Source organism: Ambystoma mexicanum, chromosome 14 (genome assembly GCF_040938575.1).
Source record: "Ambystoma mexicanum isolate Mex_15411 chromosome 14, UKY_AmexF1_1, whole genome shotgun sequence".
NCBI lineage: Eukaryota > Metazoa > Chordata > Amphibia > Caudata > Ambystomatidae > Ambystoma > Ambystoma mexicanum.
The window spans coordinates 30756991-30774243 of record NC_090940.1 but is presented as its reverse complement, the minus strand read 5'-3'; the positions used below and the strand labels follow the sequence as shown (position 1 = coordinate 30774243).

Genomic DNA, 17253 nt, shown 5'->3' with positions numbered 1-17253 from the left:
TCCTTTGCCTCAGTCCAGACACCCACCATCATGGCTGCTCCAGACCAGCGGTGGCGCGGACTGAGTGACGGGCCCGCGGGGCGGAGCCTCGGGGCGAGGGGCGGGGCCTGAATGGGGAACTCAACGAATAACAGGGGGGCACGGGGCGTGGCTTCTGCGGAAGGGCGGGGCCTGGCGTGTGGGCGGGCACTGACCGACTCATACAGCCAAAGGGCGATGCTTGAAGCTACGTGGACAGGGTGCCGGGCGTGAATCGAGGCGATCCGAAGGCGGAGTTCTGTGATGGGCGAGGCCGGACACCAAAGAGGGCGGGGCACGTACGAGGCCGGTGGTTGACCCAGTTCAGGCAGGCGCAGGGCGGAGCCTGCCTGGAGGTGGGCGGGGTAAGCTAGTGATATGGCAGAACCCACCTATGAGCAGGCGAGCTATGCAGAGGGGCGGAGCGAGCGAAGAGGGAAGTCCGTGAGAAATGAGCGGGAAAAAGACCGGCACGCGATTCATGAGGAGAAGATGTGGCGCACGCAGAAGGCTGAGGCGCGGCCGCGGTAAATACGCATCCCCTATCTCAACCAGTGTCCACTACTACTCCCTAAAACACCCAGATGCTGAAGGAAAGGTATACATAGCTCTCAACTCACCCGCTTTTGGCGGGTGTCACCCGCCTTGAAAGCTGATGAATCACCCGCCAAGCCGCTCCTACGCCCATTCACTTCTATGGGCCTCTCACCCGCCAAAAAGAAAATCGGGTGTTTTCACCCGCCTTGGTGACACAAAAGGTTGGGAGCTATGGGTATAGTGCTAAGAATTTCTCTAGGGGTGAAGGCGCCTTGAGGATAGGGAGTTCCCCAGGGAAAGTTTTGTGAAAATTATCAAAATGATAATTATTTTGTTAAAAATTGAACCTCTGCTCACCCAGCATCAAAGAACAATATAGTTTAAAACAACATCTTCAATGTTAAACATTAACAGTACATACATGCCAACCCTCCTGATTTAGGCGGGAGACTCCCGACTTTTCAGTGAAAAATATTGCTATTTTTCTTGTTCTCCCACCTAAAATAATTGTAGCCCCAATGCATCCTTATGGGAAAATGTACATCTCCCGATTTCTCTGACGAAATCTCCCACCCAGGTGCATCAGAATGTTGGCATGTATGACAGTATTAATGATCTGAAGCTACCAGAGCTGCCAATAACCAGAGATCCCAGTACTTAAAAACCTGTGTGAATAGTTCCTCGTCCTCATCTTTGCGGCTCATCAAAGCACTCCGATTATTCAGTATTGACTACTCATTTCTCTGAGCGACTTGTGTAGATGTTTATAGTTGTGTTTTTTTGTCATATTGTTGGTCTTGATAGGTATTTTATTTTACCACGGGGCATGTGAAAATATTCACTGGGTAGTCTCTTTAGTTCTGGTACTCTGGAGCATGTCCTCTCCAAATGCTCATTGAGCCCGTAGCAAGCTCTGGCACTACACCTGCCCACCCTGTCTAACTTAATTCAGTCGATGCAGGCTAGTTGTCCCACCTCCACATGGTGCAGATTGGCCAAGCAGCCAATAGAACCCAAGGGGAAGCCGGCCCCCTATCAAGGACCCCTAATAAGAACGCACCCGTTCAGGCCGCGGAAGGCTGTCCAGTCCAGTAGCAAGCACCCTTCCTTAAGGTATGGCCGTACTAGCATGACTACATCAAAACGTAACCTATGTATTTCACTCCGTCTAACATGCTCAGTCACCATCACCACTCCAACGTCCTGCAATCCTGCACCTTCACGGTAGTAGCTGCCCCACCTAATCCACTGCCTAAGTTGCAAGCTACGATGTCTACAAGCAGGCATACACCCTCACTATGCTTACTGCCTCATGCCCAACACCAGTAGGCGCTTCCGCCTCTCTGCAGACTTAATTTTTTTATTTTTATTTTTAATGTTTTATTGTTTTCAAAGTAACACAAATTAAACTCGGCACCACACATACAAATGCTGCATCAAACAACAATTTAAACCGTATACTAAAACCTACGCCTGCCCAGTCCACTCCCCATACCCCCTCACTCCCTCCCTTTGCCTGCTTCACCTTTACAGTATAAACTCTTCACAATCCGAACAGGTTACAGGAGTCAATCCTCCTCAGCCTCCACCGTACTTGGCTTAACGAACAGTGTGTGTAACAAACTCCCATCCTCTAACCCCTACCGGGGCATGCCCTTTTTCAGGCCACCGTTTCTGCTTCTCCCCACCTAAACAGTTCCCTCCACCATTCCTCAATCCCTGGACCTCTAAAGGATTTCCATGCCATAGCTATCCTGCATTTAACCAGTATGCACGCTAAGTCCTTCAGTTCACTGACATGCGTCCTACCCTTGCGGCGCGTGAAGCAACCTAGCAGGAATGCAACCGGTGAGAGCACCTATAATACCACCCCTGCCTTCTGGCAGGGGCTAGCGAGCAGACTGTAGAACAACCCCACCACGGGGCATGCCCAGAACATATGAAGCATTCCCGCATCCATCTTATTACACCTGGGACATCCCTTTGCTACAGCACCAGAGAATCTGGAGATCCGCTGCGGCGTCAAATATGCCCTATCTGTCACCAACAACTGCATAAGCTGCAATCTTGCATTACGTGACACCTTATTATGATATCCCAGTATTCTCTCCCATTGGAGCCTCAGTATAAGCCCTTCTAAATCCTGTACCCATTTCCCTTTTATCTCCAGAGGGGAGGCAATCCTGTTAGTAGGTCGTATATGCGCAATATGGTGTGCCCGCCCTCAGCGATATCATATAGAATATCCACTATCGAGTGCTTCTCAATTAGTTCCCCGTATGTAGGCCACCTTCTCATAATCTCCTTTCTGAGAGTGTTATTTAACATATATTGGCCCCCATGCACTCCCATCTGTTGTAATTCTATGAAGGGTATAAAAACAGTGTCTTGCAACAGACCTACGGTGGCCACTCAATTGGTCTCCCAGTATTTATGAATATTCATTCTCACCTGCAGCGAGGATGCGACTATTGATACCAAAAGCGTCTGTTCTGACACTGAGACTGTCAACCTCATCACGATCATGCCCTTACCCCACACTTTCAACCCCAAGGACACCAAGTGCGACCCTCGGCCTACCAAAGGTTTCTTGAACCACAGTAACTCCTTCAGATAATAGCAGCTATCCATGGCTTGTAACATCAGCGTGTCCGGAGTAGGGACTTCAGTGAGCCAATCTACCACAAATTGGAACTGTCCCGCTACATAATACAATTCAAAGTTTGGGGCCCCAATGCCACTTGCTGCATGCGGTTTATATAGTGTTGCTAGTGCAATCCTACTCCTCCCATTTTGCCACAGGAAGCTTCTGCAGATGCCTTCCAAGCTCCTGAAAAAGGGCCCTGTGATATAGAATGGGACGTTCACAAAGAAAAGTAATAGTCTGGGCAGCACCACCATCTTCAACAAAGCCGCCCTCCTCATCATGGAGGGGGTCATTTAGTCCAGAACCTCTGATGCCCTCTAGGGTCTGCAGCGTGTTATGTCTGTGTTCGCCCTCCGGACTATGGTACACGTTAACTCCCAAATATCTGAACATTCGCTCGTTCCACTGAAGGACCACCACAGGCAGTGCACCTCGCTGCACTCTGGTAGTCCCGCTATTGGGAATAGTGCTGATTTATCCATGCTAACGGTGATCCCCGACAGCTGTACAAAAATGGCCAAGGCCTCCAGCAGCAACTCCAAGTTGTCCTTTGGGTTCTGGATGTATAACAATATGTCGTCCGCATATAAGGATATCAAGTGTCTGGCCCGATCTATCTCAATACCCGGCTCCCGATATTCCGATGTTTTCTCTGTCCATCCATGCCTGCGCTTCTCCCGGAAGATTAAAGAACCAAGTCTTGTTTTTGAATATGACCTTAAGTTGTGCAGGATAAATCAACATATATTTCAGGTCCACCCTCTGTAGCCTGGCCTTCGCTGCAGAGAATTGTGCTCTGCTCTTCTGCACCTGTAACGTATAATCCGGATAGGCCGCAAGATTCGCAGAGGCCCTCTTCAGTTCACCCCCTTGCTTTAAATATGCCAGTATTTTTTTCCCTGTCCTTATAGTTCAGGACTGTGGCGATGTTTGGTCTTGGGTGAGCCCCGGGGGGGGGGGGCGCCTAGTCAGTGCCCTGTGCGCTCATTCAATTGTAAATCCCTTTGTGAGATTCCCTAGCTCAAGCTCTTGGAGCAGCATATTCTCTATATACGTCGTCGGGTCTGTCCCTTCTTCACCTTCTGGCAGGCCAACAATGCGTATGCTATTTCTCCGAGCCCTCCCTTCTGCTTCTTCAACACTATTTTCCAGAAGGCCGACTTCCTGCTTTAGCACATGGACATCACTTTGCGTTTCCCTGATTGCACTGGAACTCTGACTCACTGTTGTCTCCAAAATCATGGTCCGTTCATCCAAATTCTGCATGTTCTGGTGCAGTAGTCCTACATCCACTTTCACTGCTTCGATTTGTGTCCCCAATGATGCCTTGAAATCTTCTGTTGCTAGCATCACCTGGTTGTTCAATTCCGCGGCCGCATCTCTTTTCTTCTGCTCAGGCTCCATATTCTTCTCAGGTACTTGCTTTGACTTGGCAAAGCCATCCAGGGCTGGTTGGGTTGCCTTTGCTTTGGCCGACTTGGGAGACATTCAGCCAGCAGATCCTCACCCTCTTGTTCCTCAAGCCCACAATAGTTTCCCTTCCGCTTGATTGCAGCTATCTGTGCCGCCTTGGTATACTCAAACAATGTTTAGCGGGGCCCTTCTACTGCTGCCCTTCTGTCTGGGCCCTGCTCGGGTGATGATTTGTAGGGAGAGCCTGTCTCAGTGTGTTTCCAGCCTCTGGTGCAGGTCGGTATCCTGCGCTCTGTGCTCCTGGGCAACAACCTCCTCACCTTCTTGTCTGCCTCAGATGCCTGACTTTTCCACACCTTGCAGTACCTTGGATGCAGGCATTAATCCTACTGTTGTGTACGTCCGTGTCGCTTGCCCCCATCAACAGTTCTATTATTCCTTGGCTCTGCTTAGCACAACCAACCACAACCAAGAACACCACGCAGGGTTCCAACTCTAAATCAGGATTATCCCAACCTTCCTTTCATGGATCCAAGTCCTCCATCCACCGCCAGCCCTTTACTTTGGGGCTGACCACATCAATAGTTGGGCTCTGCCAATGCCTCCCTCAGCCCATGGTTAGGCGTTGTTCCTCCTAATGCCCTTCGTTCCACAATCTGCGCCGGCCGGCCACAAGGTTTGTCCAGCTCCCCAAGTGACTCAGCGGCCCAGGAGCCCCGAGACACTTGCCCAATTTTTTCTGCAGACCAGTCACAGTGTTGACGTTTGCTGTCCAGGTTGCACACCTCTGTTTCTCTTCCTCTTCGTGTTTATTTTGTTGTCCCTCGCCTCAGCCCTCCACGGCATACCACAATAGTGCATCCCACATCAGCTGCTCTCCGCGCCCAGTCCAGGAGCCGACACTGATAAATCCGCAGATGCCGTTCCATTCCTTTGTTAAAATCCACTAGCGCCGGCCATCTTGTTTTCGGTCTGGAGCAGGGGGCATCTAACTCAACGCCACGTATCTACTTCACTGTCGTCCTTCCTCTCTCTCTGCACTTCACCCTCACGCTCCTGTGGGGTTCACCCAGGTGCTCCTCCGCTTTTCGGGGTTCCAAAGCCCACGTATGATTGTCTTGTCCACGGATCAGGTAGGATCTGGCAGGGGTGCTCTCGAAAGCAGACCTACTCCATCAGCCCAAGCCACGCCCCCTCTGCATAAACTTACTGTGCTCCTTACAGGCACAAACACAACAAGTTGCCTTCTGTGCGTAGCAACACTGAACATTTTAGTCTCACCACCCTGCCAGACCCACAGAACCCCATGCGCACAACCCTGATTACTGGCACACTAAGCGGCCACAGAAAAAAAAGCCCTCACCTGGCGACCCGCTCACTCTACAATGCGGCAGCATACACAAGCCTACCCTTACCTCAGGTAGAAATCCACCACCACACAAATGTGCCTCCAAATCTAAAAACGGTACAGTAGGCACTACTACCACACTACACATACCCTTGCCAAGCTCATCCGTGGCTCCCAACTCCACCAGGCTTAGCCCTGCTCCTACCACCCTCACCAATGGCACCTTGCCAGCCCTGACTCACAACAATGATACACCTACAACGGCCATCACTGCCCATCTCAGAAAAGAGGCTAGCTCGCAAGGAACCCACACTCCATCCAATCACCCCACACCTACTATGATGTAAGGCACACCCTGCAAGGCTAGGCCCACCTCGGCCCAAACTCAGATCACCAAAAACAATCTTCAACCAACCTGAAAACCAAAATCCAGACTTACAGATCATAAGAGGAGCATTAATCAATGCCAGATCTGTGGCAGCCCACCCTCTCGACATTGCAGACCTGCTCACTGCCAACAACCTGGATCTTCTAGCAATATCCGAAACATGGCTGCATGCACCTTCAGGCCCAGCCCTCTCCTTGGTGCTTCCCCAACAATACTCTAACTTCTGCAAAGACAGAGCTGATAGATGAGGGGTGGGGCTGCTATCATAGCTAAAGACTCTCTAATAATTGGAGAAACCAACATCCACTCAGGGGAAATACTAACGATCAAACTTACCCTATCTCACACAGCCACAGCAACTATACACCTGATCTACAGACCCCCCACTCTCCTTTGAGGACAACATTGCACCTATCCTCTCTGCTAATTCTAAACCTACCTCAAAAATCATAATCCTGGGCGACTTTAACGTAGGATTCAACGATTATACCGATGCCAGTGCTCGCGCCCTACCAACGCTCTAACTCCCACACACAACAAAGGCTGGATCCTAGGTTGGCTTACCGACCTAACCTGTGGCATCACAATCATATCCAACACACCCTGCTCATGGGCAGACCACAATATTGTTACTTTCCAGTTACCTAGACCACAGGCACAGCACACTAAGCCTGCCCTGCTGCCCGCTGCACCAACAAGAAGTGCCAGAAACAAAACCATGCTAAATATTCTGCCCTTTCTAAGACCTCTCATAGAGCAAGCTAATCCTACCAGTGACCCAACCATCGTGGTCAATAACTACAACCAAACCATGGCTCTAGCCATGGACACAGTAGACCTGTGACTAATCGCAAAGCAAAACCCATTGCCCACATCAATACCTTGTTCACCACAGACCTGAAAATACTCTGTACCTTGAAACATACAGCAGAAACTTCATGGAGAAACAATCCTAATCAGCAAAACAAAATCAAATTCCTAGCCACAACAAACGCATACAAACAGGCTATCCTCCAAGTAAAAAGCACCACTTACAATGCCAGAATTGCCAAAGCTAACTTGTGCACCCGGGAACTCTTTGACAAACTAGCCCTCCTCCTATTGCTAGATATCTCAGCCGCCTTTGACTTGACCCCGAGGCTACTACCTGGATCTCTTCTTCCATCTCAAACAGAACAATGAGAGTCTTATCCATATCAGCCTCAGCTTCTCCTACTCTGGTCATGTGCGGCTTCCCCCATGGGTTATGCGTGCTACCCATTCTATACAGCATTTTCACCAAACCACGTTTTGATCTTCTCGATTTGCAGGGAATCTCTTACACAAATTATGCTGACGATACTCAGCTAATCCTACCCATAACATGCAACTGCACTACCGACTCTGAATCGTTGACATCAGTGTACCAAACTATCCAAGCTTGGATGGCGACACATATGCCCTGACTCAACAACAACGAAATTGAGCTGCTCTTGGTCGGCTGTCCAACCCTCCTAAACAAACTAGACCCAGCATGCAAATCTTTCAACATTGACGGCATCGCCATCCAAGTTTCCAGGAGCGTCAAAACCCTTGGGGTGTATCTCGACTCATTTTCTCTCTCTAGGCAAGTCAATGGCATCAGCCTCATCAGCAGCATACACCACAAAACATATATATGCCTGTAGACCATTCTTCTCCACAGAAAGCTGCCTCACGATTGCAAGAGCCTTGATAGGCTCCAGGTTGGACTACTGCAACACCCTATTTGCAGGCACCTCTGTTGGTAACCTCAACAAACTTAAAATTATACAAAACAATGCTTTAAGGGCAGCTCTGGAAATCCACACCTGAGGATTCGGTATGCCCGTGGTGAAGGGTAGCAGACTCGGGCATGGAAGGAGAAAATACAAAAAAGGTGGTACTGCTACTCAAAAAGGCTCAAACCAATTTTTGTCAGTAAATGAAACAAAACATTTAGGTTATATTAGGGAGTCTTTGCCAATTATACTAATGGACTGTATCCCAAAGTTTGTAGCCCGTGAAATTGTCCAGGAAGAAAAATCACACACACATATCTCCGGGGCTAGGAGTATAAATTGTTTGTATTGAGACAAAACAAAAGTTTTCTTATGAACACTTACATATATAACAAACTTTTAAATTATAAACAAAAGCATATAGTGGAGTCACAAAAATAAAGCAGTGTGAACAGTATTGTGACTCTTGAATTTCTTATTTAAGCAAAAGGTTTCAAGATCACAACGAAAAGTATAAAAAGAACACATATGAATCAAATGGACAAGTGATTAAGTGCCTGTAAGAGTCTGTAAGACTCTTTGTCTTTAAGATGATCCCCAAGTATAAAGTGTCTGGGGCATGAGCCTTTTATGGAATGCACCTTACGTTGCAAATGCCTAATGGGTTCCAGCAGTCTTAGATTTGCCTATTCTATTCTAATAGATTCTGCTGGAAAGGAGAAAGAATTTTTTCTTATAATCATATTCCAACGTAGCAGGGGGTGGGTGAATGTAGCGGGGGTACATGTTTGTAATCATTACCAAATATGTTAAAAACACATGAACAGTATTAATCAAGATCCCCCAAACAGTAGGTTCATTCGTCCCCCTTGCATGAATTTGACATTTCAGCGGCAAGGAATATCCGTCTTGGAACTGCATCAGAGGGATATGTATTTGTACATGATGGCTACCTTCATCAGGGCGATTAAACAGCCCCTATAGTAAAAGAACCAAGAGAGAAAATAAGAGAAAAAAAGAGAAATAATAAATCTATGGTCCTCTTGGCAGTGTTGTGTTTCCTTTCTGGACATTTCTGGGCAAATTAGTAACAACAATTACTTTATATATAGGGAAACTAATGGTAGAAATCAAGTAAAGTACTAGGCTTGTGTCGAGACCGGGTAGGAACATTTTTGCTAATACCTCTGGTGTCCTGTGGTGGGTGTACTAAATAACTTGCTCACCACAGAAAACTTGTGAAAAGACTCTCAGTGGGGCAGGCTCCCCCGGTCGGGAATCCGCAGTCAACAGGACTGTTTCCAGAATTTGAGGTAGAACAAACGCGCTGATCTGGGTGGAGAAGCGCAGGTCCAGGGTCAGATTCTGAGTTCTGTAAATCTGGAAAAAGAGCCGGAGAAATGGCTTTATATCAGTCCATGCTGTAAACATATGGAACGGTATGTGCCAAAAGAGGTGGGAAGGAGCCGAGGTCACATGTCTTATGTCACTGCCACCTCCAGGAATAAATAGGAGCTAAGCCATATTTGATGAGAACAAGACAGGAGCAATTCAGTGCAATGTGAGTGGAAGAATGGAACTTAGAACTTAGAAGGAAACCTGGAATGCAGTGGGTCCACTCCTGGATTCTCGTGAGATTCCTCTGTAATGGGAGTCGGGACGGACCTCAACTTTTATCTGGATGTCTGAGAGAGAGGGCTGGAATTTAATGTTCAGGAGACTCAGTGTCTGTAGCCCCCTATGGAGAAGGGGAGAGAGGAGGACTAAATGAAAATGCAGTGGGCCAGGCTGTTTAAAGTGCAATTATTGAAACGCGGGATAGGGGGTTGTTTCTAATGCTACTGCACAGTGTTGGCCCCTATTTGTACCTGTAAGAACTCGGGATGTTTGTCCTGGGTCCTGACCTCCATCAAGGCTGACTTTGGGCCATGCGTGTAGTTTCCTTCTGGAGCACAGTGCCGAATTCACCTGCGGTGCTTGTCGGTGCTGGGGAGCCGTGAGGAAAGCATCAGCAGTGCTGTGAGCTGCGAACGCTATGAAACTACCAGGGGCATGTTGGAAGGGTGTGTGCTGGCCGGCCAATGAGAAACCTGCACTCGCTCAGTCCCCATTGGTAGTGACGTCTGAAATGCAGAAGCTCAGACACATACAGAAGCCAAGTGAGCGGGCAGCTGTGTTCGAGCGGGGCTGCGAGGAAAAGTGATTGCAGGAGGTACGAACGCGTGTGTGTTATTTGAACGTCCATCAGCAAATGTCTGTAAGATGAAAGAAAGTCATAAAATAGAAAAATTAATTGAATATAGCAAGTTATTAGTGTTGCATCCGAGCTCTCACTCTCACCACACTCCTACACCTATGGCATGTGACCTAAAATCCAATCAGTTGTGCACATGAAAGGCAGTGTGTCTCTGGACCCCCTTGTTTTAAACAAATTACCTAATAGGTGACAAGGATGTGGCCCCACCCCTGGAGAGGGGGGTCTGGGATGGGGAGTTATGGTGACTGTGTGGATATTCAGGGGGGTCAATGGAAACTCATGGGTCTGGACTGGTATGCCATGTGGTGGGCTCACTGTTTCGTGGAGCATCAAAACCTCAAATTGAAAGGGACTGAGGGAGCTCTGTCCTAAATTCGGACTCTGCTCTGAGCTAGAACCAGGCCATGTGTCTGTGTGGTCGGTATGAGTGGAGACAGCCTGTGCGTGTGCAACCTTAATGCGGAAAAAGTTGTTGTTCATTCAGCCCCTGAGCTACCGAATCCATTCTATGTATCCACCTACATTCCAAGTCCAGAATTCTGCGTTGGACGTTGGTACCATTGCGGACCGGTTCGATGACCCACCACTTAATATCTTGTGTGCTGTGTTTTTTCTCAATATACTGTTGTACAAGCAGAGCTGTGAGGTTTCTGCATCGGATCCGTGAGCGGTGTTCAGAGATCCGCGTTCCAACGTTGTGCATAGTTTGCCCAAGGGCAGCTCTGAACATAGCAAAAAAAGAAAATATTTCCCAAGCAAGAAGAGATGCACACTGGCTGCCAAACCAAGAGCGCATTTGCTTCAAAACACTAGCCATACCCCACACATGCATCTCAAATTCTGCTCCGAGATACTGTGCATCCAAATTCACTAAAACTTTGATCACCAGACTCACACAATCTCACACGAATCACCTCATCAACCCCAGATTTTGATTGAAAAGAGCAGATGTAGCCTGCTTTCCGGCAATGGCCGGTAGGAACTGGAACGCCCTCCCACCATCCTTGAGACTGGAACACGCCTATTGGGCCTTCCGTAAGCAGCTCAAAATACTACTCTTCTCCCAAGAAACATAAGGAGACAGATGCATCCCTCTTTTCCAAACACGCTTCCTTGCACTCCCCCTGCACGGCCGTGCAAGCCTCAGTAATGCTTTGCTCATATGTCAATATGTAATATGTCAAGCTAATCTCAATGTTTGACAATGATGATGCTATTATGTCGATATGTAATATGTCTAGCCAATTTCAATGATTGTAACCAGCGCCTTGATGCCTTAGGGCTTAGTGCGCTGAACAAATGCAAAGACTATGTCCCAGGACGTCTTTGAAGATTCCTGCTGGTGAATGCAGTTTGATGAATTGCTGACTGCAACACTAACCCTAGCGATTGCACTCAATCTCTGACCTTTTTTTCTTGACCTCTTTTTTTTCCATGGGCTAGGAAGGCTTAGGTGCGCCATTTCATGTGTTTTTTAATCTTCAGACCACTCTTAAATGTTAGACATTGGGGCTCATTGGTAAGTGCTTGCCTTTCGGACCCTGGAAGTCCCAGTTCTTATCCCTCCAACAGCACACAAAGGATTTGGGAGGATTCATGCCCCTGACATGTGATGTCTGCTCTTCAGACATATACAACTTTCTTGAAAGGATATTGATATATTTGTGCTTTTACATGTGCTGCCTCCTCGGTAGACAGATAAAACTTCTTTAAAGGGATGATTATATTTTATTTTCCAGGTTCACGCTTCACCATCAAAAAAATGACCTAAAGAAAGAATGGTATGTGTATTGTTATGGTATTCACACTGCCTGCTCGACAGATGGTTGTTTCTTCAGAGTTCAATGGTTTGTTTTTTGTCAGTGTACACATTTTGTCTGCCTGGTAGGTTGAAAACCCTTGAAGGGGCAAAGATATATATTTTTAATTTCATCTAGTGCATGTTGGCATAATTTAAACCTTTCGCACAAATCAAGTTCATACAATTCAATTCTCACATTACAAAATTAAATAGATATTTCTTGTTTCATACATTCCATTTTAAAAATAATATTAAAAACATTCAAGGCTGCAATACAGAGAGATTGTTTCTGAGAGAGTTTAACATGCAATTCCAGAAGTAGTCCGAATTCACACTCATTTCATAAGTAATATGTTTAAAAAATAGCTCATGCCTGCATGAAGCTAGAAGGGTACACTCAGTTAATACATGTTTTAAATTTTCCAGACTAGCATTACAATGTCTACATAGTAAAATTACAATGACATTACAATGTCTGCAAAAGTAAAAGCAAACTCAAACTAGCCATTCCAACCTCACATACAACAGCATCTCCTGAACAGCCTACTCCCCATTCTAATGCCTCCTCTCCCCACACATTCAACAGAAAACCACGCCAACCTACCACTGAAACAATCAAAGGCGCACTAATCAATGCAAGATCATTAGTTGCCCATGCCTTAGACATAGCCGACATCATCTCGCTAAACGATCTAGACTTCTTAGCTATTACCGAGACCTGTCTCCACGCAGCTTCAGGTCCTACACTAGCACTAGACATCCCAAATGACTACATCATCTACCGCATGGATAGACAAACAGCCAAAGGCGGAGGAGTAGCCTTCATAGCAAGAAGCTCCCTTAACATAAGACACATACTAAACCAAGCTCTCCCATCTGCAGAATCACTCACCATCAAATTATCCACTACTCACACAAGCACAGTTACCATCCACCTTATCTACAGGCCGCCGGGCCCCATTTCTTCATTTAACGAAGACATAGCACTCCTGCTCTCCAACAACACCAAACCCAACTCACAGATACTCCTACTAGGTGACTTCAATCTGGTCTATAATGATGAGAAAGATGACAAAGCAAGTGCAGTCGCAAACACTATCCCAGAATTAGGACTCACCCACCACATTGCTCAACCTACACATAACAAAGGCTGCACTCTAGATTGGATTGCAGACCTCAACTGCAACACCTCCATCCTATCCAATACACCATGCGCCTGGACTGACCACCACCTAATCACCTTCACAAGCAACAAAGATAAACAAACACCGGCACCCCTTCCCAACGCTCCACCCACACTCACAAGAAACAGCAAAAACATCACAGTCGAGAAAGTCATCCCTTTACTCCACCCTATCATTGACTCCACACCCACCATCACCAACCCCACAGAATTAGTAGACCTTTACAATACAACCATTCTTAAGGCCATCAACACTGTAGCACCACTTAAATTACGAAAAGCCAAACCACACGCGCACCTCAACTCCTGGTTCACACCTGAATTAAAAACTCTCAGCAAAAACAAAAGAAAAGCCGAATCAGCCTGGAAACAGTCTCCCTCCGCTAATAATAAAACATCCTATTCCTTAGCCTCTAACATCTACAAGTCAGCAATCATCCAAACAAAACAAAACATGTATAACGAGAGAATTAGCAAAGCCAAATCCAACACCAAAGAGCTTTTCAATATCCTTCGAGACCTCGAGTCCCCATCTCCCATATCCAACACATGCACCAAAGACATCTCTTGGTGTACCAACATACAAGAAGCACTCCTTGGCAAAAGTGCTATGTTACAATCCATCCCACACCACATGATCGGATAATAATAACCTATTTGAATTCTCCACCATCACTACAAAGGAGGTTGAAGATATAATAAACTCTCTTAAACCCTCCAAATGTCAAGGAGACATCTGCCCGGCCCCAGTTATCAAAGATGCGGCCAAACACCTTGCCCCTTTCATCATCTCTCTTATAAACTCATCCTTCAGATCCAGTATAGTACCCAATAACTTTAAGGACTCTTGGGTTTTACCTCTACTCAAGAAACCCACTCTGAACCCCAACCTACCCACCAATTACAGACCAATTACTACTGTGCCCTTCCTGCTAAAAATCCTCGACAGAGCTGCCTACCTGCAGATTCAGAACCACCTAGAGAAAAATAACTTGCTAGGACTAAGACAATCGGGCTTCCGACCCAAACACGGCACAGAGACAGCCTTGATCGATCTCAAGACACAAATGGACAATCTCAAAGACAATGGCAAACTAGCCCTTCTTCTCCTCCTTGACCTTTAAGCCACTTTTGATTTGGTAAACCACGATATTCTCTGCAAACATCTAACCTCAGCAGCCAAATTCTCTGACAAGGCTAATGCCTGGATCCAGTCGTTCCTGAATAATAGATCCATGAGGTTCTTTGCTCCCACGGCAGCTGCTGAACCGGCCCCTGTCACTTGCGGCGTCCCCAGGGCTCCTGTGTTTCCCCCTCTTTATACAATGTGTTTATGAAACCTCTCTTCGACATACTGGACCATTTGAGTGTCATCTACACGAATTACGCAGATGACACTCAAATACTCATCCCACTAACAGGCGACTATTCCACTGACAACACTGTACTCAACAACATTTACTCCATTATCCACAAATGGATGCCCAAACACGGACTTTGCCTCAATGACAAGACCGAGCTTCTTCTACTAGGCTCCCAATCCAGACTCAACAAACTCGACAAACTTTACCAGACATTCACCATTGACGGTAAAAATATCCCTGTCTCCAACAGTGTTAAAACTCTGGGGATTTACCTTGATTCCTCCCTCACATTGACTAGACAAATCAACGCCATCTCATCCGCCACTGCTTACACATGTAAGCTCATCAATGCCAGCAGACCTTACCTCTCGACCTCTAACTGTACTACGCTAGCCGGAGCACTAGTACTCTCAAAAGTCGACTATTGTAATGCTCTCTATTTGGGCACCAGCCAAAACAACATCAACAAGCTCCAAGTTATCCAAAATAGCGCACTAAGATCAGCATTGAACATACCCAAACACGAGCACTTCTCTAACGCAAGACGCTCCACTCAATGGCTATCCATACCTCAGAGAATTGAATACAAAACATTCTCTCTCACATACAAATGTCTATCTAAACAAGCACCTAGATACCTCTCGGACAACTTCACGTTTCACACCCCATCTCGCCTAACCAGATCAGCCCAAACACAGTGCTTAAATATCCCCAGATGTAAGCTCCAAAAAGCAGGCGGCACGAGCTTCACTGTGCTCGCCTCAAAACTCTGGAACTCCCTTCCAAACTATCTCAGAGCCGAACCTTCCTTTCACCGCTTCAGACATAGAGCCAAAACATGGCTACTTGCCAAAGAAGCCTAAAACGCCAACTTATGTCATGAACTTCAGATCATGCCCCTTTTGGACCTCCTGGTCCTTGTCGCAACGGGGCTTACATTCCATACTACTTCCAACATGGCCGTCCAGAGCTGAAGCCCTTGCTCGCTCCATGCGCTGAACGCAGTGTGATCTATTTATAGACCACGCCTTCTGCGGCTCCGCGTGTGTCAATGCTATTGCAGTGTAGCCTCATACGTGTGTTTGTAGCTTGCAGTATTGTTTCCTTTGTCCCAGTGCTATTACCCGCTCCTGACACTTCCGCTTTCCTGATTCCGAGCATTACTAGCTTTTCCAAGACTCCCGGATTCCTGGACTCCACGTTCCCGGAACTAAACGCAACCTGGAACCAGACGAGACTCGAGCAGCACTGTTCAAGACCAGGAGCGTTCGCAAGAAGGCAGCGATCGAAGACACTGGCAAGCACCGGACCCAGGTGAGAAGGGGGGAACTCCTTGACAACTTATTACTAACGCCTTAAACTCACAAATGTATTTATTCAACTCTGTGCAACCGCCTGTGTATATTTCTGATGTCTATACCACGAGAAATTGATTGTATAATGTCCTTATTACCTGTAATGCCTGTTTTGTACTATTTTTGCAACTCTGTAACCTTGCTAAGCGCCTGGATGCCCCAGGGCCAGGCGGCGCTATACAAATAATAAACTAAACTAAACTATAGTCTTTCATACCTAGGCTCCTTAGCCCTCGCCCCAACCACTTCTTTAGTTAAGAATAGATTAAATCTCAATCTTAAAAACTCAGCTCTAAAAACATGAGAAGGATGTTTAGAAAGATAAGAAGGCAACACATTAAAACCACAACCATAAAAAAAAAAATGGTCCAACACACGGTAGCCCAACATTTTGGTGCTGCTTTCAGACTAGTACATTTCAAACAGATTCCGTTTCACCTTTTGTAGGAGTTATCAAACCCTCATTAGTAACTTCTAATTTCAATAATAGGTTCTGACATTCTGTCACCCAGGTCATTAAAGTTCTACATTGGGGCATCTCCACTCGAGAATACATTTTGTTATACACTGAAAAACTTGGAGGCAACAAAATCTTTGCGTACAATTGAAGCTTTTGCCAGTTTACATGAGCACTCAGAGAGATCAAGCCCAGTTCATGTTGTATGATACTAACGGGGAGATCCTGCGGGAGGTTCAGTGTCTTTCTCCAGATTGAAGCCTCTATTTCATCCCACTCCACATCAGGTTCAACGATATGTGCACCATAAGTGAGTCTCAGAATAATGTTTTGTTGATAAAATAGCAGCAATGGCCTAATTGAACATTTCGCAAATCTCTTATCTAATGATCGCATTTGGGTGGCTGTAATTTTAGCCTGATTTATCTCTCCGGTGCACCTTGCGTTTATTTCTAGTAGCATAAAACATTGCACCCAAATACTTAAAATGATCCACTAGACACAATTTTAACCCATTCAAAAAGAAATAATAGTACATACTGAAAATGGATGTTCCCTAGACGTGGCGGATGTGTTTTGAGATTATCAAAAGTCAAGCCAATGTTATGCATATTAAAATTAAACAGAAATGGTGCAAGGACACAACCTTGCCTTAAGCCATGACTGGTATTAATCTGTTTGCTGTATGTGCCCTAATTATCAAGTCTTATACAAATACGTGTTTCTTTGTGAAGTTCCATTAAAAT

General features: G+C 46.4%; 1 protein-coding gene across 1 annotated transcript in view; it reads right to left on the bottom strand.

Annotated features, from left to right (window-relative positions):
• SNX6 (sorting nexin 6) overlaps positions 1-275 on the bottom strand; it is a 470945-nt gene extending 470670 nt beyond the window's left edge. Inside the window, exon 1 of the mRNA XM_069638456.1 lies at positions 27-275. Coding sequence (XP_069494557.1) covers positions 27-32 — 6 coding nt within the window. The 5' untranslated portion in view covers positions 33-275. The remainder of the gene's footprint in view (positions 1-26) is intronic.
• Between the last annotated feature and the right edge of the window lie 16978 nt (positions 276-17253).